The 23,702-nt window shown below is 40.0% G+C and overlaps 1 protein-coding gene across 1 annotated transcript in view; it reads right to left on the bottom strand.

Annotated features, from left to right (window-relative positions):
- The window catches only part of AVEN (apoptosis and caspase activation inhibitor), a 193,212-nt gene that overhangs the window by 27,226 nt on the left and 142,284 nt on the right, over positions 1-23,702 (bottom strand). Inside the window, exon 4 of the mRNA XM_042253120.1 lies at positions 22,960-23,027. Within this exon, the coding sequence (XP_042109054.1) occupies positions 22,960-23,027 (68 nt within the window). The remainder of the gene's footprint in view (positions 1-22,959; positions 23,028-23,702) is intronic.

Here is a 23,702-nt window from a genome sequence, read left to right as displayed (position 1 = left end):
CCAGAGGGAGTAGCGGAGAAAGAAAAGCCGGATCAATGCCAAATCATCATTATCTAGAAGGCAGCCTGTATTTGTAGGATGCCACTCAGATTCAAGCACATGCCCGCACCCACGTCAGTGCAGGACAGAAAAAGGCACAGTCCCACAAGGACAATCACATTCTCCCTTGCAAAGGTCACTGCAAAACTCCCAGCAACCTGGTCCCACAGTGGAGTCAAACCTTCCCTGAATTTCCTGGCCAATCATCCATTCCTCTCTACTATTTAATTTTCTTTTACTATGTTGAGTACTTTTTTTTGAAAGTCAATCTACCCCTATTACCACCCACACCTCTCAAACATAAATACTATGTTCTACCTTAATCTGCCCAAGTTTTCCTCTTGGAATTAAAAGTTCTCCATCAAGGTAAATGTTAAATAATTAAAATCCCCAAACACTGCAATCCCATGATGAAGCAGACATCAGATGATGCCCTCAGAGAAAACTGAGCATTTGTGAGAGGAAATGTCTGAACCGCTTTCTATCAGGAATATGAAATGACTTTCAATTTGTGGTTTACTGGCTAAATGTAGGCCAGACTCTCATATATTAAAGGATAAAGAAGTCTTATCTATCAGCTTTGATTGGTTTCACCATTTTCTTACTATGTATCAGCTCAGTTCATCTTTCTGATACTAATTCACATCTTCATAGTATAAAATCCAAATTCACGTTCATATCTTTAGCTACTGACTGGTCTTTTCTCTCCTTCTAGCTTCTACTTTCATTTAAGATTCTGTAAAGTCTTAAATCATGTAAGAATTCACTGCTCACCAGCACAATATTTTTCATAAAATCTCCAACTGGGCAGCTCTAGTAAACACAAACAATGCCAAGCTGAAGACCGAAGACCATTAGTCAATATACTGTTTTCTTTTTTTTTTTTAATTGGAGGATAACTGTTTTATGGGTTTCCCTTGTGGCTCAGCAGGTAAAGAATCCGCCTGCAATGTGGGAGACCTGGGTTCGATCCCTGGGTTGGGAAGATCCCCTAGAGAAGAGAAAGGCTTCCCACTCCAGTATTCTGGCCTGGAGAATTCCATGAACTGTATAGTCCATGGAGTCGCAAAGAGTCGGACACGACTGAGCGACTTTCACTAACCCACTCACTCACTGCTTTATAATGTTGTGTTAGTTTCTGCTGTACAACGTGAATCAGTTTTATATATATATATATATTCACATATGTCCCCTCCCCATGCACACACACACACAGACACACGCACATGCACACCTGCCCCCCCCCCCCCCCCCACCGTCTAGGTCGTCACAGAGCACTGGGCTGAGCTCCCCGTGCTACACAGCAGTCTCCCACTATCTCACACATGGCAGCGTAGACATGTCGACGCTACTCTCTTAATCCATACCAACTTCTCCTGCCCCTCCTCCCCAGTGCCCACAGTCCATTCTCTACTTCTGTGTCTCTATTTCTGCCTTACAAATAGGTCTATCTATAACATTTTTCTATATTCCATATATATGTGTTAATATATTTGTTTTTCTCTTTATGACAGACCCTAGGTTCATCCACATCACTACAAATGGCCCAATTTCATTCCTTATGGCTGAGTAATATTCCATTGTATACATGTACCTCTCCATTCCTCTGTCAATGGACATTTAGGTTGCTTCCTCGATATACTTTTTTTGAGGTCAACTCATGCAGGCAATGTAGAACCTGTGGAAGCTAGTTCTGATTAACTTCACGACTCAGATCCTTGCTTTTCTTTTTAAAATTCTCTTATTTCTAGCTCTTGGGTACACCAGGAATGAGTTCGGTAAGGCAACATCTCCCCAGAGGAAACCCAGAAGGAATTTGGGGCACTGGAGCAGCAGAAGGCAGGCCAGTGTGGCTTAAGCATGGTGAGGGGTAAAGAGGCAAGACAAGGCTGGAGACAGGCTGGGTCATATTCTTCATGTGACGCAACACTGTCCAACCAGGTATTATGTTCCAGTGTTTAACACTGTATTTCACAATAACAACCAGGCTTAGTGAAATCCAGCTCGTCCTAGTTCTTACCTGTTAAACACATTTTACATGAGTATCCACCCTAATTCTCATACTAATTCTCAAGGACAAGTACCCTTACCATTTACAGATTAATAAGACAACAAAAAAGAGTAAAAACAATTTTAAAAATAAAATAGCAGGGTCTGTCAAATTGTCACCTTCAAAACAAAGAAGGTGGAAGATAGAAAAGTTCTCTGCATAGAATAATAATTGTCCTCATTAATGTTACCATGGCTACACGTCATCTCCCCCAGCCATGTCTGAGAAGCAGAAATGTAACTAGGATGCTAAGGAATTTGGCAAGCTATCCTAACTAGTAATTAGCTCAGGGAAAAATCTGGTGGGACCTCTATGAAGTTTGGGCACAGAAAAATCTCCATGCTTAAGAACATGCCACTTTCCTATTTAATATCCAGAGTCACTAATCTGGAAGGCAGACCTTCACATTGTCAGTGACAGACGGGAGAGGAAATGAAAGAGAATGAAACTGGGGAGTACACACCTCATAACGTGATACATCCCTATCACCTGTTCCAGATTGGCAGAGAGGTGGCATTTAGCCTTCCGGTTCTCTGTTCCTCTAACTCACAGATTCCAGCCCTGGTGTTGCCTGGCACTGGCTTCTGAACCCTGTTTCCCAGACTTCAGCTATTTCAGATCAGTTGTTTTGCTCAGCACCTTTCCTGATGCAACTCTTAAATATGAATCTCATGCTCAACATCACTCATTATCAGAGAAATGCAAATCAAGACCACAATGAGGTACCATTTCACACCAGTCAGAATGGCTGCTTCAATAAATGCTGGAGAGGGTGTGGAGAAAAGGGAACCCTCTTACACTGTTGGTGGGAATTCAAACTAGTACAGCCACTATGGAGAACAGTGTGGAGATTCCTTAAAAACTGCAAATAGAACTGCCTTGCTGCTGCTGCTAAGTCGCTTCAGTCGTGTCTGACTCTGTGTGACCCCATAGACAGCAGCCCACCAGGCTCCCCCGTCCCTGGGATTCTCCAGGCAAGAACACTGGAGTGCGTTGCCATTTCCTTCTCCAATGCATGAAAGTGAAAAGTGAAAGTGAAGTCACTCAGTCGTGCCTGACTCTTAGCCATTGCCTTCTTCAGAACTGCTTTATGACCCAGCAATCCCACCGCTGGGCATACACACCAAGGAAACCAGAAATGAAAGAGACACATATACCCCAATGTTCATTGCAGCACTGTTTATAATAGCCAGGACATGGAAGCAACCTAGATGTCCATCAGCAGATGAATGGATAAGAAAGCTGTGGTACATATACATAATGGAGTATTACTCAGCCATTAAAAAGAATACATTTGAATCAGTTCTAATGAGGTGGATGAAACTGGAGCTGATTATACAGAGTGAAGTAAGCCAGAAAGAAAAACACCAATACAGTATACTAACACATATATATGGAATTTAGAAAGATGGTAATGATAACCCCCTATGTAAGACAGCAAAAGAGACACAGATGTATAGAACAGACTTTTGGACTCTGAGAGAGAGGGAGAGGGTGGGATGATCTGGGAGAATGGCAGTGAATCATGTGTACTATCATGTAAGAAACGAATCGCTAGTCTAGGTTTGATACAGGATGCTTGGGGCTGCTGCACTGAGATGACCCAGAGAGATGATATGGGGAGGGAGGTGGGAGGGGGGTTCAGGGTTGGGAACTCATGTACACCTGTGGTAGATTCATGTCAATGTACGGCAAAACCAATACAGTACTGTAAAGTAAATAAATAAATAAAATAAATAAATATGAATCTCAGCCTATGTTTTGATGACATTTGACTTCCAGCCTCTCCCAGTCCATCAGGAATCCATTTCATGGCTGTTTTGTTCTTCACATAGATGGCCACTACATATTTTGACGATAGCTGGCAAGTGTTCAACACTGAAGTGCAGAACTATGAAGCCAGAAATGCAAAAGGCATACTTGGAAGCCTTAGTATTTGTTTTTACTGAACAAATTTTGATGGGTACTTTTGGGGTCCTGGCATTATTTATGGTTTGTATTGGAAAGTCACAAATTACCTTGTATTGGGTGGATCTGTTTAAGAAGGTCAGTAGTGTCAATGTTGATTCTCATTATTTACAGCTGCCTGGGTGGGCTTCCCTGGTGGCTCAAAGGTTAAAGCGTCTGCCTGCAATGCGGGAGGACCCAGGTTCATCCCCTGGGTAGGGAAGATCCCCTGGAGAAGGAAATGGCAACCCACTCCAGTACTCTTCCCTGGAGAATCCCATGGAGGGAGGAGCCTGGTAGGTAGGTTATAGTCCATGGGGTTGCAAAGAGTCAGACACGACTGAGCGACTTCACTCACTCACTAGAGTATACTTGGCTTGCTTTTATCTAAAGTTTCCTTTCCACACCAGAAGAAAATCTGATATACAAAAAGTCAAAGTTATAAGAAAGTAACTTGGTAAGTTGGACTATTATTTATTGACTTTTACCAAAGGATTTACCAAATATATTTACCAAAGGATTCATGAATGGATTCAGATACTAAGATTCCTTGACATATTTAAAATGTGACTGAATTTCCAAAAGCTTTACTTAACACTTTTCAGAATATGTTTATTGTTCAATGGCAGGAACATCGGTGGATTTTCTATTAAGAAACATCTGTTGTTTGGATGCTAACTCTAAAGTGTTCCTGATTTGATGTTCATGTTTGTGTTTTACTATATACTCAGAATAAATACTTTGATTTTCATGGGTACTGTCAAAAGTAGTAATGTCTTTTCAAGGCTTCAAAGCTCAAAATGGAACCTGCATAAATGAACTATTAGTCTCTCTAAATCATTAATATGTCTCTCATGGTTTAAAAGTAGGGCAAGCGTAGTAAATGTTGGGTTTGTGTTTTTGCCTTTTTAAAGCAAGAACTATTTTATAAATCTTTTTAACACAAAACTATATAAGAAACTTTAGATAAGGTGCCAGTAGAATAAATCTGTTTACTAAATTTCATTTGACAAGTTTTAGAAATTACTTTTAACATAATTAACCAACTTTGCTCCATTTCATGTTTGCTGTGTTTCCAGGGGATGCCACTGGGCAGAATTCAGCAAGTTAAAGGCCTATATGCTTTCAGCACTCGTATCTGCAAATATAGTCCCACTTGGGGCTTTCCTGGAGTATTAACCAAACAGCATGCTTTAAAAAAACAAAAAAAAAAAAAAAAAAAAAAACTTTTGTATATGCCTCTAAAGTATAAGGTCTCTTTTTTAATAACACAGGAATAATATCATATATAAAATAGCAGTAGTTAAAGAATAATATTATAAAACACATAGATAATATTTAAGTATACCCATAAAATGTTTTGGGTTTCTCTTAGGAGGGGGAGGGGTGGAAGAATGTTTTTTTTTATAGTTAATGCATTCAAACCATAATCCAAATAAATTCCCCACAAGACATTCAGTTGATTTGTCTCTTAAATCTTTTTAGTATTCATAGCTTTTTTGTTGAGGAAAACTGAGCATCTGACCTCTTGGTCCTTTCACTTGCTGTATTTCGCCGATTGGCACTCTTATATTATTGTCTAATCTATTCTTTTATTCCTTGTATCTCCTATAAACTGGTAGCTAGAACTAGAAGCTTGATCAGACTGAAATTCAATTTTTTGGAAGGATGCTTTTTAAATCAGAGAAAATTAATTGAAATGTATAAGGACAGAATCCAATTTCAGATAAAGGCATAATGTTGCATTTTTGGAGTTATCTGGACTGAAGTATCCCTATGTTTGCCAGAAATTTTTAGGAAAGGGGTATATCCTAAAGTTGCTCATCAGTAGTATCATTTAACAGTGAAATTAAGATAAGCTTCCATTAGAAGGGGAAAGTTTTATAAAAACTGAAGTGATCGATAATAATGCACAACCTATATGACCATCAATAATAACATCACATAAAATCCAGAGTCATTGACAATGAACTTTCATTCAGATAAGAGCAGATTAGATCATGAGCAGCCAGGGAAATGACTGTATACAGACAGTCCCCAACTTATGATGGTTCAACTTATTTCTCTACTTTCTGATGATGCTAAAGCACTACTTAATCTATACTTTCAATTTTTATCTTTTCCCCCAGGCTAGTGATATGCTGACACTCTTTGGTGATGCTGGGCAGTGGTAATGAGCCACAGCTTCCAATCTACCACATAATCATGAGAGTAAATGACAAAAACACTTACATCCATTCTGTACCCACACAATCATTCTGCTTTCCACTTTCAGTACAGTATTCAATAAATTACATGAGATATTCAACACTTTATTTACAAAACAGGCTTTGTGTTAGATGACTTTGCCCACGTGTGGGCTAATGTTAAGTGTTCTGAGCATATTTAAGATGGACGAGGCTAAGCTATGATGATCAGTAGGTTAGTATATTCAATGTATTTTCCACTTAATAATACTTGCAGCTTACGTAAGCTCACTGTAAGTCAAGGAAGGCCTGTATTTGTAACCAGTTTTGAACTCATCTTGTTTTCCAAAGAGAAGAGGTAGCAGAAGGAGAAGAGACAAGTGCCAGCTTCCATGCCACTCTTCCACCTTGGTTATTTAGACATGGAATACAAAGAGAAACAGATGCATGCCCAGGGCAAATTCAGAAGAATTCTGTCCGAGGAAATTGCAAAAACTGGTGCAAAAGTAACTGAGATTTCTTTTTTATTTTTTAATATAAATTTATTTATTTTAATTGGAGGCTAATTTCTTTACAATGTATTGGTTTTGCCATACATTGACATGAATCCATCACGGGTGTACATGTGTTCCCCATCCTGAACCCCCCCTCCCACCTCACTCCATTTCACAATTTGTATGGAAATAGAAACTGAGATTTCTAAAGGGGGAATTATAAGCTGTTTAAGGTTCTTTGGTCCATGCTCCGGGCTGGCTGCTTTGTGGGCTCACAGAATGGCATGACTTGCTCCTGCAGAATTCACACGTGGAGAGAAAAGAAAGGGTGTGTGCACCCACCACATATGGGCCCTCTATTCCAATACACACACCACCTTAGGGTTCACAAGTCTGATCCTTTCATCTTCTTGCCTAAACATGATGTATAGACTGCCTTCTTTTCTCACACTAATCCAGGGATTCTGACACTGAAGGGAACCTAAACCTTTCCCTCCTCCATGTAGCTGGTCCCAATAAACTGTAGTAAGCATCCTTTTGTGTTCTGAAATTTTAGTGAATGATACCTATTAAGTGCACGTATTTACAACTGTCATTGTGAAGCTATAATCCCACTAAAAGTCTTTACGTCAGAATTGAAATGGAATTGTAAGGTGGTATTTTGCTACAAAATAAAATTTCAATTTCTATCGCCTCCCCACTTCAGGAGAAGATGTTAAGGTTTTCTCTTTTATGGTGGAGAATACGGGAAAAACTGATTTGAAATGTCAACGTTTCTAAGTCCAATATATATTTTAAACTATTTAAATATAATAAGTTCTGGCATTGCTTTCCTTTGGCTTCTTTTTTAGAGAGGTCCATCTTCCTGCCAAATAAGAAGTAGATTTTTTTTTTTAATACTTGTGACATTTAAAAGCTAATAATCCCATTTATAGATGTAAAGCCCTTCAAGTAAATTCCTGTCTCTAGAGAAAGATTGGATTATGTAGTTTACCTATGTTTTGTTATTGTAACTAAAACTTCTCTGAGAACTTGGTTATTTAACACGGTTAATTTTTGCTTTTCTTGGGTTGGTTGCTGGGCCTGTGATCCCCAAATGGCATGAAGACCACAGGAGGCTCGCTTCACAGTGGTGCACCTAGTAATGCATACTCATAAACCACATCAAAATATACACCAGCCATCAATGTGAAGAAAAAAATAGCTGTACCACAGATCCCAAAATAAAATGGCAGAGAGTAGCATTATACAGAAGGCCATCAACACAAAAGGAGGACTCTCCTGTGAAGACTTTTCAAAGTTCTCAAAGCAGGTCTGCCCATCAAGGACTATGAAGAGCAGCGTGTATGGTATACAAGGCCACATGATCTTGTACAAGCAGGATCCAAGATGCTGTGTCTGCTCTGACGCTAAGAACCAGCGCTAAGAACACATCCTCAACTGCTCCTGCTACCCAGGACCTGGGCAGGAATCCACAGATGACCCGTCAGCCTGACAGAGGTCTCTCAACAACGCTGCCAGCACCAGGGGACTGACGGCACGTCCGAGTCTTATCTGACTCCAGAGTGTCAGACCCAATGAGCATGTCACACCAACACTGCTGACGAGGGACACGCTCACTGGATGTTGCGAATACAACAGGAAATTCACAAAGCACACATTTGAAAGTTTAAGGTCAATTTTTTAAAAATTTCATAATGTTTTAAAGAAATAAAGGTTTGCCTGACAGGTTCAATGACACCATACTATGTCATGAAGAAGTCAATGATACTTCAAAGGCAAAGGACTGGGTGCTAAGGGGAAAACTGAAATCAACCTTAAGGATACCAAGTCAAATTCTTATAATTTTCAAGAAGAGGAAAAAGACAGAAAGATAACAAAGAATTAAAGTGAGCAAAATTGGGGATGTTAATTTAGAGAAAATTATTTTGGTAAATCAAAGTATAAGTAACACATATATGCCTTTCTGGTTAAGTACTTAGTCTCTGAAGTCAGACTGTCTTGAGTTTGAATGCTGGCCCCACTATTGAGTGGCTGCGGGTCTTTAAGGGAGTTGCTGATACTTTGTGCCTCTGCTGCCACTGCTGCTAAGTCACTTCAGTCGTGTCCGCCTCTGTGCGACCCCGCAGACGGCAGCCCACCAGGCTCCCCGTCCCTGGGATTCTCCAGGCAAGAACACTGGAGTGGGTTGCCATTCCCTTCTCCAGTGCATCAAAGTGAAAAGTGAAAGTGAAGTCGCTCAGTTGTGTCCCACTCTTTGCGACCCCATGGACTGCAGCCTACCAGGCTCTTCTACCCATGGGATTCTCCAGGCAAGAGTACTGGAGTGGGGTGCCATTGCCTTCTCCTTCCTGTCAAATGAGGATAATCATAGTTCACAGTTTAGCAGGATTATGAGGATTAAATGACCTATGCACAGTCACCACTGGCAGACAACAAATGCTTCATAATTTTAGTTGATGTCAACATAATCACTGAGCAGTAAGCAGATATTATGATTCTGCTCCATCCTGAGATATTTGTGCCCCTAAAGCCAAGCACTACCAGGGCTCTCCCAAAAATGTTATTCAGGCTAAAGTTCCTGTACCAATTTTGGAAAGATAAACAACAAAGAGAAAAATCTTTTGCCATGGGACTATAGGAATTGAATAAAATGGAAAGAGTAATAGCCAGTATGGTGACTCTTTGAAAGCTCACATGTGCTTTCTACTGTAATGAATTTCTTGAATGAGAGTGAATAAAAAAGTGGTTAGAAATTCCACTTGAATAAGTAATTGCCTTAAAAGATCAATCATCTACTGTCAGATATCAAATGTTGAGCCTAACTTATGAGACCTGCAGAAAGAACTGGCATTGTTCCAAGGCATTCAAAGTATTTTCAGTACACTGATATTAAAAAACAAAGACAAAACCATGGTAAATTATTCATGCATCACAATAAAAAGAAAAATATAAATACAAAATACTAATTTCTTTTTCTTTACCTAGAAATAGCTCTACATCAAATATCAGTATATAATTTATCATCGTGCCAGAAAATTATTTTGGAATAAGAAGGAAAGACACAAAATTCACCCACCAATTATCGTTCTAATGACCAAATCAGCCGCATATTCATCTTGCTCATCTGCATAATTCATTTACAGTAATATAACCAAATTTGCTCACAATCATACACATACATATATTTTAATGGTATTTAATCATTTAACTCAGATGACCATTATATCCACTAATGTCGGCAGGAATCTCTTAGAAGAAATGGAGTAGCCATCATAATCAACAGAAGAATCTGAAATGCAATACTTGGATGCAATCTCGAAAACAACAGAATGATCTCTGTTCATTTCCAAGGCAAACCATTCAATATCACAGAAATCCAAGTCTATGCCTCGACCAGTAACACTGAAGAAGCTGAAGTTGAATGGTTCTACGAAGACCTACAAGACCTTTTAGAACTAATACCCAAAAAAGACGTGCATTTCAATATAAGGAACTGGAATGCAAAAGTAGGAAGTCAAGAAACACGTGGAGTAACAGGCAAATTTGGCCTTGGAATGCAGAATGAAGCAGGGCAAAGGCTAATAGAGTTTTGCCAAGAAAATGCACTGGTCATAGCAAACACCCTCTTCCAACAACACAAGAGAAGACTCTACACATGGACATCACCAGATGGTCAACACCGAAATCAGACTGATTATATTCTTTGCAGCCAAAGATGGAGAAGCTCTATACAGTCAACAAAAACAAGACCAGGAGCTGACTGTGGCTCAGATCATGAACTCCTTATTGCCAAATTCAGACTTAAATTGAAGAAAGTAGGGAAAACCACTAGACCAGTCAGGTATGACCTAAATCAAATGCCTTATGATTATACAGTGGAAGTGAGAAATAGATTTAAGGGCCTAGATCTGATAGATAGAGTGCCTGATGAACTATGGATGGAGGTTCGTGACGTTGTATAGGAGACAGGGATCAAGACCATCCCCAAGAAAAAGAAAGGCAAAAAAGCAAACTGGCTGTCTGAGGAGGCCTTACAAATAGCTGTGAAAAGAAAAGAAGTAAAAAGCAAAGGAGAAAAGGAAAGACATACGCATTTGAATGCAGAGTTCCAAAGAATAGCAAGGAGAGATAAGAAAGCCTTCCTCAGTGATCAGTGCAAATGGAGATCTCTTCAAGAAAATTAGAGATACAAAGCGAACATTTCATGCAAAGATGAGCACAAAAAAGGACAGAAATGGTATGGACCTAAAAGAAGCAGAAGATACTTAGAAGAGGTGGCAAGAATACACAGAAGAACTGTACAAAAAAGATCTTCACGAACCAGATAACATGATGGTGTGATCACTCATCTAGAGCCAGACATCCTGGAATGTGAAGTCAAGTGGGCCTTAGGAAGCATCACTACAGACAAAGCTAGTGGAGGTGATGGAATTCCAGTTGAGCTATTTCAAATCCTGAAAGATGATGCTGTGAAAGTGCTGCACTCAATATGCCAGCAAATTGGGAAAACTTAGCAGTGGCCACAGGACTGGAAAAGGTCAGTTTTCATTCCAATCCCAAAGAAAGGCAATGCCAAAGAATGCTCAAAGTACCACACAATTGCACTCATCTCACATGCTAGTAAAGTAATGCTCAAAATTCTCCAAGCCAGGCTTTAGCAGTACATGAACTGTGAACTTCCAGATGTTCAAACTGGACTTAGAAATGCCAGAGGAACCAGAGATGAAATTGCCAACATCTGCTGGATCATCAAAAAAATAAGAGAGTTCCAGAAAAAAACATCTATTTCTGCTTTATTGACTATGTGAAAGCCTTTGACTGTGTGGATCACAATAAACTGTGGAAAATTCTGAAAGAGATGGGAATACCAGACCACTTGATCTGCCTCTTGAGAAACCTGTATGCAGGTCAAGAAGTAACAGTTAGAACCAGACATGGAACAACAGACTGGTTCCAAATAGGAAAAGGAGTACGTCAAGGCTGTATATCATCACCATGCTTATTTAGCTTACATGCAGAGTACATTATGAGAAACGCTGGGCTGGAGGAAACATAAGCTGGAATCAAGACTGCTGGAAGAAATATCAATAACCTCAGATCTGCAGATGACACCAGCCTTATGGCAGAAAGAAAAGAAGAACTAAAGAGCCTCTTGATGAAAGTGAAAGAGGAGAGTGAAAAAGTTGGCTTAAAACTCAACATTTAGAAAACAATGATCATGGCATCCAGTTCCATCACTTCATGGGAAATAGATGGGGAAACAGTGGCTGACTTTATTTGGGGGGGGCTCTAAAATCACTGCAGATGGTGACTGCAGCCATGAAATTTAAAGATGCTTACTCTTTGGAAGGAAAGTTTTGACCAACCTAGACAGCATATTAAAAAACAGAGACATTACTTTGTCAACAAAGGTCTGTCTAGTCAAGGCTATGGTTTTTCCAGTGGTCATGTATGGATGTGAGAGTTGGACTGTGAAGAAGGCTGAGCGCCAAAGAATTGATGTTTTTGAACTGTGGTGTTGGAGAAGACTCTTGCGAGTGAGTCCCTTGGACTGCAAGGAGATCCAATCCGTCCATTCTAAAGGAGATCAGTTCTGGGTGTTCATTAGAAGGACTGATGTTGAAGCTGAAAATCCAATACTTTGGCCACCTGATGCGAAAAGCTGACTCATTTGAAAAGACCCAGATGCTGGGAAAGATTGAGGTCGGGAGGAGAAGAGGATGACAGAGGATGAGATAGTTGGATGGCATCACCGACTCAATGGACATGAGTTTGGGTAAACTCCAGGAGTTGGTGATGAACAGGGAGGTCTGGCGTGCTAAGGTTCATGGGTTTGCAAAGAGTCAGACATAACTGAGCGACTGAACTGAACCGAATCATTAGGCTAAGATTTGCTGGGAAGTAAAAAAAACACTACATAAGGTGACCAAATATGAATTTAGTTTACTTCTTACTTAGATAATAATTAACTGACTTAATACAAAGGGAAACTAAAATATCTTTTGAAATAACATATCAATATATTTACTATGAAAGCATTTTTTAATGAATAAATAATTTTTTAAAACTGATGTCTGTCACTTGCAGCCACCTCTTCCCAAGCTATAATAACAAGAATTTAACACCAGCCAAGGGAGTTTACCTGAAAAACTAGAGAAATTCAATAGAAGGCTCATCATAAGACAAATGAAAAAAAAGTCAGTAACTTTTCCACATACTGTCAATAAACACAGTGGTGGGGAGGAGAAAAGAACTCCTTCATGAGTTCAACAAAACTTAACAATGTATACTGAGACTTACATGAAGAAAATTATAAAACTATGTAGAAAGATTCTTGTCTATTCATTTAACAAAAATTTACATAGCAATAGGCTATATTAAGAGCCAAAAGTACACTATATAGGATATTGCCCCCTTGAGTTCATGGTTATATAAATAAGCAATCACAATATTTAATGAAAGACACAATATCCTAAGGGAGTACTAGGAGGAGGGGGAAATAGGGGATAATTAATTCAGGTTGGGCAGTGTTAGGACTCCTAGAAGAGATGATGCCTAATCTGAAAGATGGCAAAGTTTTGTCAAAATGAGAGAGTGAAAAAATTAAGATATCGTGGGTATCCACAGGCAGTTTGGTGTTACTGGAGCAATCAATTTGAGGAAGGAGTAAAAAAAGATAAGGAAAAGGTATAAATGGAAAAATAACATTACTAGATGAAATCTTACAATTGTGAAAATGTCAGTTTCTCTCCAGTATTTATACTCAATGCAATTCCAATAAAAAAGCCCAGCTTGGAGGAGAGGGAGAATGTGTCCACTCTCCCGTTTCAACTGCAACAGTAAAATGTGTCAGGACAGTTGAGACGTCTCTGAAATTTTTTAAATAAAAAGGAAGAATAAGCCCTACCTATCAAATCAAAATAGCAGACTGTAAAGTTATAGTCATTAGACAGTACAGTCCTGGCAGAGGAATAGGAAAATAAAACGCACACTTCAGAAAGAAACCCAGACATACAGCTTTGTACGTGATGAAGATGGCACTGCAAATCAGTGGGGAAAGAACATAATAGCCAGTGGGTGGTACGGTGTTCTTATCCACATGCACAAGGCTAACATCATTAATATACTGAGAGCACGAACACACCAGTTCAGAAAACACACTGAAAAAAATAAAACACTCAGAACAGAACAACTGAAGACAAAGGAATAGACAAATGGGGTGAACACAGGGAAAGACGCTCCAACTTACTAGCTGCCAGAAAATTCAAGTTTAAAAATCATGAGACCGCTCCAGTTTTTGAGCATGAGACACAAAAATTTTAAAAACTGATAAATCCAGGATTATTTAGAATGTGGAGAGATGGGGCATTGTATATTGCCAGTAGAAATATACCTTGGAACAAGTTTTTTGAAAGGTAACTCGGCAGTACCTTAAAACTGACCAAAGAAAATCTACTTTTAGAATTCAGTGTATATGTGCAAGCATTGCTTATAAAAATGAAAAACTTGAAGCAATAACCAATGGCAGATTCCTAACATAGAATACCAATCAAGTCATTAAAAAGAATGAGACAGGTCTGTATAATTAACACAGAACTGGACATTTGCAGTGCACTGAAGCATCAAAAGAGCAAGCTAAGAACACCATTGTATCAGGGGTCCCTGAGACCACCCTCAGGTTCAACAAAGGACTCATGGGACTCAACATACAGGTGTACCCATAGCTTTATTACACCAAAAGAACACAAGCAAAATCAGGCAAGGGAAAAGAGGCATGGATGAAGTCCAGAGGCACAAGCTCCGACAGTGCTCTCCCAGTGGAATCACCTGGATCTAATTCCTCCAGTTACGAAATATGGCAACACATGTAAAATACTGTCCATTGGGGAAACTCATTAGGGACTTGGTGCCCAGGGAGACTACTGGCAGCTGATCACAAAGGCACTCACTGCCTAGGCCTGCTCCAATATTCCAGATATCCAGAGGATAGCGGGTGTCTATCATAAACTATACTGTTTGTACAAAAAACTTAGCTACGGTGAGCCACTCTAATCAGTTCTGGAAATGGTGAGAATCCTCCCAAATTCCAAGTTCCCAGAAATCAGCCATCAGTCAACCTGGCAGGCAGGCCATCCTAAAGGTAAGCGATCCCAGGCCTACTTTGTTAACACTGCACAACCATGAAAAGTAAAAGCAAACCACATGCTGGGGAAAAGATGCATTAGAGTTGGGACAACCACGTTCTAGTTCCATCTTCACTAACTCCATTGTCTCATCTGGAAACGTCATTCTTTCTTTTATATATTGGTTCAGTGTTTATTGAGCATCTATTATACACTGCCCTAGATGGGGGGTGATGCAGAGGTGAATCAAACAAAGGCCTTGCTGTCTTGGAGCTGACATTCTGTCGACACACGTAGTCTGTCCAGCGGCTGTCAGTGCTGTGCAGAAAAACAAGCAGGGTATGAAGAGCTGGGATCAGGGAGGGAGGGTTGACTGCTAAGTCATTATGGAGAGGTCAGGAAAGGCCTCTCTGATGGTTAGCACTGTGCTGCCTCCTCAAGGAAGCAAGGATGGGAGTGTCTAGATTTCTGGAAGAAGAGCATTCTAAGAGGAAGGGAAACCGGCAAAGCCTCAGGAGGATGCTCCACACATGTGAGGAGCAGCTGAGCCCAGAGTAACTAAATGATTATGGGTCATTACCTTTCTTCACAGGATTGTGAGAGGACCTGAAACAATCTGTAAATGTACTTTATAAGCCAAATTGACATTTTTATTCAATGGCTTTAGCCTTGAGGAATTTAAGGTATCATCTATAGGAAATACACTGGGAATTCTGCTTTTTGCCTATTTTGGTACTCAGGTAAGATGTACTCTTACAGGTATTTATAAGAGATTATTCTTTTAATTTACACATACAAGAAAATTTACCATTCAGAAAATATTTATCGTATTTTACATTTTGAACATTTGCCATTTAGAAAAAGTAAAAACATCAAGAATCTATTCTATTAATAAAGCTATTAAAATGAGCCTCTTTACCTATTGCACTACAAAGACTTTGAGTGACAAATATATTACATTCAACAATGTCAGTACCCCATTATCCTATAGTGAGAGGCTTCTCTGGTGGTTCAGACAGTAAAGTATCCACCTGCAATGCAGGAGAGCCAGTTTCAATCCCCGGGTCGGGAAGAGCCCCTGGAGAAAGGAGTGGTTACCTACTCCAGTATTCAGCCCAGAGAATTCCATGGACAGAAGAGCCTAGCGGGCTATACAGTATATGGGGTCGCAAAAAGTCAGACATGACTGAGCAACTTTTTTTTTTCATCCTGTAAGGATGACCTTTTAATCTAAATCAGTGTAACGAACCATTTCCAGCCAATACTAAAATAACTTCCTTTAGCATCCAGCAGACTTCCGGCTTTTCTGCCCTCTCCACTGTTGGCTTGTGAAGTCTGGCTTTGTTGCTTATTTTTGCACACACTATGAGGTCAGCTCAGTTCTAAAGAATCCTTCTGCCAGTGTAGGAGACATGGGTTTGATCCCTGGTTCAGGAAGATCCCACATGCTCTGGAACAAATAAGCCCATGCCACAAGTGCTGAGCCTGCGCTCTAGAGCCTGGAGCCGCAACTGCTGAGCGCACATGCCGCCACTACCGGGGCTCGAGGGCCCTGCAGCCCACGCTCCACAGCAAGGGAAGCCACCGCCGCGAGGAGCTAGCGCGCGGCAACCGGAGAGCAGCCTCCCCCTCGGCAACCAGAGCAAAGCCCACGCAGCAACAAAGACCCAGTGAAGCCCAAAATAAATCAACACGATTAAAAAAAAAAGGAAGAAGTTCACATTGACCCCTGGATTCACCCTCTCACATGCCAATATAAGTCATAACTGTCTGTTTTTCTGCCTTATCCTATTCGAACCAATGCATATGAAATACATTTCTGTGTGGAAAGAACCATCAGCGTCCAACTTGTATTCTCATCCCATTACATCTTCCTTACTTCTATTTTTATTTTTGAAAAACACTAAGTGAAGTGTTAGTCGCTTAGTCGTGTCTGTTTGTGACCCTGTGGACTGTAGCCCGCTAAGGTCTTCTGTCCATGGAATTCTCCAGGCAATAATACTAGAGTGGGTTGCCATTCCCTTCTCCTGGGGATCTTCCTGACTCAGGGACCAAATCTGGGTCCCCTACATTGCAGGTAGATTCTTTACCATCTGAGCCACCAGGGAAGCCCTGAAGTATTATTCTATTGAGCTATGATTTAATGGTCAAATAATATGCAGGGTAATTTGAATCTTTAAAGTTTTGGTTTGGCCTACCTGTCAAAAAAATAAAGCAAATAATGTAAGAACTGTGGTGTTCTGTGGGTCGAGTCTTTCCAGACTTATTACGCAGCTATGGTTCCTTTCCCTCACCTACACGGAGAGAAAGTCTGGTGTCCAATTTGACCATAGGAGTGGGTTGAGCAGTGGTAATCACAAAGCCTGGTTGTGAAAATTACGTGCAAACAAATGTACTTCCCAACACTGGGGTAGGGGCACAGCAAGGCAGCTGCAAGCTCAGTGTTCTGCAACACTGAACTTCACCCCAAACCAATCTACCATAAGGTATTAACCCAAGTTTCCTTCCTCATGAATCACACTGACCTCACTGGTAGTGTCAGCGCATCACTGATAGTGCCTCAGTTTTTATTCTTTGATAATGTGAATTTTTTTTTCCTGTTCCTTGAGAGCAAAGGGGTAATGCAAATGATCTGATCTTTGCGGGGGATCCACCTCATCTTGCTCCATGCAAAGCCAAGGTCATTTCTGCACCTTATACACACCTTCTCTAAAGCAATCATCGCAAGTACAGTAACCATCAGAGCTTATTGTTTTCATTATCACGTCCTCCTGCGACTGTGCAGTTTCTGGCACAACAGTAGGCAGTGAGTAAACGCGTATTTACTATATGAATAATGCATAAACCTGTGCATGCAAGAGTGAATAAGCAAATGAGTAACGTACAAATCAAAGAACAAGCCAGCAAATGATACAAGGAATCTACGTGACATAAAGAATGTAGAGGATAGAGAAATGAGAAAAACAGTAAACATTTCATTTTCATAAAACTTGCCAGAAGTTAAGGCAGAAACATAAAATGCAGAATTATATTTGCAATCAGAACCTTCTGTTAAATCAAGGACCTCAACTGAGAACAAGTGGGAAGGAAGAGAAGCTACAGAGATTTTCAACTGGAAATTCACTTATACTGCCCAGTCAAAATGAAAAATATTGTAATACCACCATCCAAGGCAAGGGAGTGGTACAAATTTATGAATATGATCATTGCAGGAAAAAGTCCTACAGCCAACTAATTTTTGACAAGGACAGTGAGAAAACACAAAGGAAAAGGACGGTCTTGTCAGTAAATGGTGCTGGGAAAACTGGACAGCCACATGCAAAAAAATGAAACTGGACCCCTGTCTTATACCAGTCAAAAAACTACCTTGAAAATATGTTAAAGACTGTAATTTAAGACCAGCAGCCAGAAAATTCCTTGAAGAAAACTTAGGAGAAAAGGTCCTTGACTTTGGTCTTGGCAAAGATTTCTTGGGTAAGACATCAAAAGCATAGGCAATGAAAGCCAGTGGGACTACATCAAACTAAAGAGCTTCTTCATACAAAGGAAATCATCCACAAAATGAAAAGGCAGCCTACGGAATGGGAGAAGATATTTGCAAACCATGTATCTGTTAAGGGGTGTGTATATGTATGTATGTGTATATGTGTGTATATATATATATATATGAAAAAAGCAAATAACCCATTTGAAAATGGGCGAAAGACCTGAACTGACATTTTTCTAAAGACAACATACAAATGACCAAGGGTACATGGAAAAGTGTTCAAATCACTAATTATCAGGGAAATGCAAATCAAAATCACAATGAGATCACCTTGCACCTAATAGGATGGCTATTATCAAAAAGACAAGAGGTAACCAATGTTGGTGAGGATTTGGAGAAAAGGAAACTCTTGTACTCTGTTGGTGGGAATGTAAATTAGTGCAGCCCACTACAGACAACAATACAGTGGTTCCTCAAAAAGTTTAACATAGAACTATAATATGATCCAGCAAACCCATTCTGGGGTATCGGTACAGCCAAATGAAATTAAATCAGAATCTCAAAGAGATACATGCATACCCATATTCACTGCGGCTTTATTCACAATAGCCAAGATACAGAAACAACCTAAACATCCTCAAACAGATGAATGAATAAAGAAAATGTGGTCTTTGGAATACTGGAATATTAATCCATTAAAAAAGAAAAGGAAATCCTGCCATTTGCAACAACATAGATGAAGCTAGAGGGCATTATGCTAAGTGAAATAAACCAGACAGACAAATACAAATACTACATGTGGAATCTAAAATGGAAAACATACAGAAGCAGAGCAGAATGGTGGTTGCCAGGGGCTCCAGGGGGATATAAGCCAAAGGATACAAATTCTCAAATTAAAGAATACGTTCTAAGGATCTAACGTGCAGCATGGTAACCATAGTCAACAATACAGTACTGCATACTTGATAGCTGTCGAGAGTAGTCTTCAGTGTTCTCACCATTGGGGGGTGGAAAAAACAGCAAACTATGCGAGGTGATAGATATATTAATCATCTTGATGTCATTTCACAATGTTTATGCACAGCAAAATCAATACATTGCACACTTTAAATATATACAAGTATATTCACAAGAAAGCTGTGGGGGGGGAATCATTAAAAAGGAAAAACACTAAAATATTTATTAGAAAACACAGCTTTAAAATATTCCACTTGCAAACTAGTCCCGTATGCCACAACTACCGAGCCTGTGCCCTAGAGCCCAAGAGCCACAAGGACTGAAAGCTGTGCGTGCCTCGAGTCCTTGCTCAGCGAGAGAAGCCGCCACAACGGGAGGCCCACACAACACAGCTAGAGAGGGGCCCCCATTCGCAGCAAACTAGAAAAAGCTCTCATGCAGCAATGAAGACCAGTGCAGCCAAAAATAAACACAATTTTAAAAAAATAGAATATTCCACTTGTACAAGGACCTACTGTGCAGCACAGGGAAGCATATTCAATGTCTTGTTATAACCTATAATGGAAAATAATCTGAAAAATAATACATATGGATGTTTGTAGGAATGTGTAACTAATCACTTTGCTTACACAGGAAACATATAGTTCCTGTGAATCAACTATAGTTTAAAAGAAATAAAATATTCTACTTGTTATTAATAAGCAAGTTTTAGAAACCTTAATATATAGAAGATTCATGCAAATACCAGTCCTACTTGTATGATTAAGCAGTATTTTCCAGAAGATTTTCTACTTTTAAACTATGTTTTGCCATACATAATGAGCTAATATAAATTCTTCAGAAACTTCCTTTTGTTCTTTTTGCACTTTATCTTTCCTGAATAAAAACTGTGGTCACCACTACTAGGAAAATGAAAATGGTCTGAGATGTTTCCGAGCTGATGGGAGGAACTGCAGCAATGGGCAGGCACCCCTTAGGTTCTACGCTCAGCAGCACCTCTGAGCAGCTACTTCTGATTTCCACTAAATGTAAAATAAATGGAAGAAGCAGTTGGGAGAGAGCATGGCAATAGGGTTTCACCAATGATACCAAGTTCCTTCTCAAGGTTTCTCCCACAGAAAAGAGCGGAAAGAAGGAACAATCCTAATGCCAAGAATTTTAAATAGCTCTTCACCAGCTCCTAAGGGTAGAGAACTGGGAAGAAGCTGCTGGATCTTATCACATTTCCAGAAGGAGAGAACACTGGTTCCAGAACACTGAGGCACTCTCAGACCTTTCTCGGAATCTCAGTTTCCACGACAGGAGCACAGAATGGGTGGCTTAACAGAAATGCATTCTTTCAGAGAGGCTGTACGGCCACACTCTCTCTGTAGGCTCTAGAGGAAGATGCCTGCCTGCCTCTTCCTAGCTTCTGAAGTTACTGGCAGTCCTTGGCATTCCTTGGCTTGAAGCTGTACCACACCAACATCTGCATCTGTGGTCACCGGCCTCCCTCCTTGTGTCTCCCTTCTCTGTGTCCAAATTCCCCTCTTCTTTTAAGCTCATTAGATTAGGGCTCATCCTAAAGCGGTATGACCTTATCTTAACTCAACTGTATTTGCAAAGACGTTATTCCCAAATAAGGTCCTATTCACCAGTACTGGGTGTGTGTGGCGGGAGGGGTGGCTGTTAGGACTTGAACATATCTTCCGAGGGGACACAATTCAATTCCTAACACTCACAAGTAGTTATGAAACAAGGCAAAATATGACAAATAATACAATAAGAAGTATAAAGTACTTTCATTCAGAAGCTCTAGTGGAGTTAAGAGAGGGCTTTACAGTATATGAATTACAGTGTTTGAGACAGTCTTGGAACAGCAGAGTATGATTTGTGTCAGCAGATATGCAGCAGAAAGGTGGGACATTGTAAGTTAAGGGAAGAAATGCTATGATGTTTTAAACCAGAGGCAAGAAAGGGTGGATAAGCAGAGAGGAAGCCAGTTTGGTGAAAGCATTAGCTCTAAGTGTGACACACTGAAAAGGTAGGTGGGAACCAGGTAGCAAGTGGTCAGATATCTAAATGAGGAGCCTGGGGACTTCCCTGGTGGTCCAGCGGTTAAGAATCTGCCTTCCAATACAGGGGATGCAGGTTGGGGAACCAAGATCCCATACGCCCCGGGGCAACTGAGCCTGTGCTCCACAACGAGCGAAGCCTGAAAGCCTCAACGAAGAGTCAATCAAGCCTGAATAAATAAATACACAAATAAAATGGGCAGTCTTACTACACTCAGGAGATGCCTGGGGGCCACCAAGGGACTAAAAAATGGTAGAAAGAGCCCTCTTTTATCACCACTGCCTGGTTATCACATGGAAGAGGTTCACGTAACATGACAGGAGACTTTGCAAAGTAATTCACTGGACGGTTCATATCACGCCCAGGTAGTATGTGCTTGTCACTCAGTCGTGTCCAGCTCTTTGCAACCCATGGCCTCTAGCCCACCAGGCTCCTCTAACCCACCAGGCTCCTCTGTCCATGGAATTTTCCAGGCAGTAGTACTCGAGTGGGTTGCCATCTCCTCCTCCAGGGGATCTTCCCAACCCAAGAATCAAACCCACCTCTCCTGCACTGGTAGGTACATTCTTTACCACTGAGTAGTTATTGGACTGTTCATATCACTCAGGTAGCACTTACTGATCCCAGGCTAAGAATTTTCCCTACTTATTCGGCTATCATCTAATATCAGAATTAGAAACAGCTGTAGGGCCCCAAACATTGTGACTACCTGTAGTCTATTTCACTCATCTGCTGAAATGTTTCAAGTTTCCTCTTGAAAATGCAACATTCATTCAAAAGTGTTTACACTATTTGCTTCAGTAAAAGCCTTCTCTAGTATTAACTTGCAAGCTAGCAAACAAAATTTAGTAAGGTTTCCAACTCAGAGGAGAACAATTTTTGTAGGTAATTCCTCTCTCCAAAGGAGTATTTCTGGAGTGTAAACCAACTCATTCTTTTGAGTTACAAAGCTGAGGATCCTCAAGCCATAGCTATGTTATTTTTTACAAACAGAGAGAAAGTCATGTGCAAACAAGCACACAGAGTAAAGGATCTAGCTGACAATAATTCTGCTGAAATTCACAGGGGGAACGCCAAGGTCACAACTACTGCCTGTCCTCTTGTCTAGCATCCCATATCTGTATTTAAGAACCTTCTCCCCGCCAACCCCCACTTCTTGTAAGCCCTCTTCTAGGATTATGTAATTGCAATTGCTCTATAGAAAAGAGTCCTTGAAACCCTCTGGATTTAGAAGGTCACCTCTCCCACAAAGCTATATTGTGTAGCTTTCAAATGTTTTCAATTCTCTGAGATCAGAGCAACTCTAGTACAGCAAAGTAGATGGAGAAACATTTTTATTTATTTTAAATACAAAAAATCTGATTATATAGCTGAATCAGTTACTTAAAATATCATTTCATTTTGGTGTCCTATTTCTCTTCCACCACAACATAATTTTCCTAAGGACTAAAGCTTCACATTCAGCTACAAGTGATAGAGATCTTTTATAAAGTAAAAGAATGATAAAAATATAAACTTTTAAATAAAAAAGCTTAAATCAAATTCTTTTTCTAACTCCTAATCGATCAACTTCACAAACAGCAGCATCAGTCAATTGCATTACCAGTGACTAGCTTACCGTATCTTCCTCAGTAGGAACTGTAAGACGTCTCTCTCCCTTTCTCACACAGATGGCCCAGGCTGGGGCTAGGGAGAAAGAAGTGGTGAGCCAAAGAAATCTGAGTATGTCCCTCTAACTGGACTTCAAAAGCAAATACAAATCATGTAGGGATAAGCCACTGATTCATATTTTTCATGCCTTTCCTACCATGGAAATCATGTAGGGATAAGCCATTGATTCATATTTTTTGTGACTTTTCTGCCCTCAATTGAGAGCCTTGCTTTCTAAATTTTTCCACTTCATTTTCAACAGTTTTGAGATACAATTCATATACTATACAATTCACCTACTTAATAAGCACATTTCATTTTTTTACAGAATATTCACACAGTTGTGCAACCATCATGATAATCAATTTTGGAACATTTCATCATCATAAAAGGAAACCTGTACCCATAAGTGGTCACATCCATTTCTTCCCTATATCCCAAACCCTAGACAACTACTACATTTTCTCTCACTGCATTTGTCTAATCTGGAGATTTCATGTAAAAGGAACCAATCTGTGGTCTCTTGTGACTCTGGCTGCTGTCACTTAGCACAATGTTTCCAAGGTTCACCCAAATTATAATACATACCAGGGCTTCACTTCTTTTTAATGCCAAATATTCCCCTGCATGAACATAACATTCTATCTATTCAGTGAACAGTTAATACTGCTTTGTTTTCTCTGAATCCAGATTGTGCTTGCTTTTACATTT

This window comes from Ovis aries, chromosome 7 (assembly GCF_016772045.2).
Source record: "Ovis aries strain OAR_USU_Benz2616 breed Rambouillet chromosome 7, ARS-UI_Ramb_v3.0, whole genome shotgun sequence".
Classification (NCBI taxonomy): Eukaryota; Metazoa; Chordata; class Mammalia; order Artiodactyla; family Bovidae; genus Ovis; species Ovis aries.
Note: the sequence above shows the minus strand (reverse complement) of the source record. Positions and strands in the feature narration are given on the sequence as shown.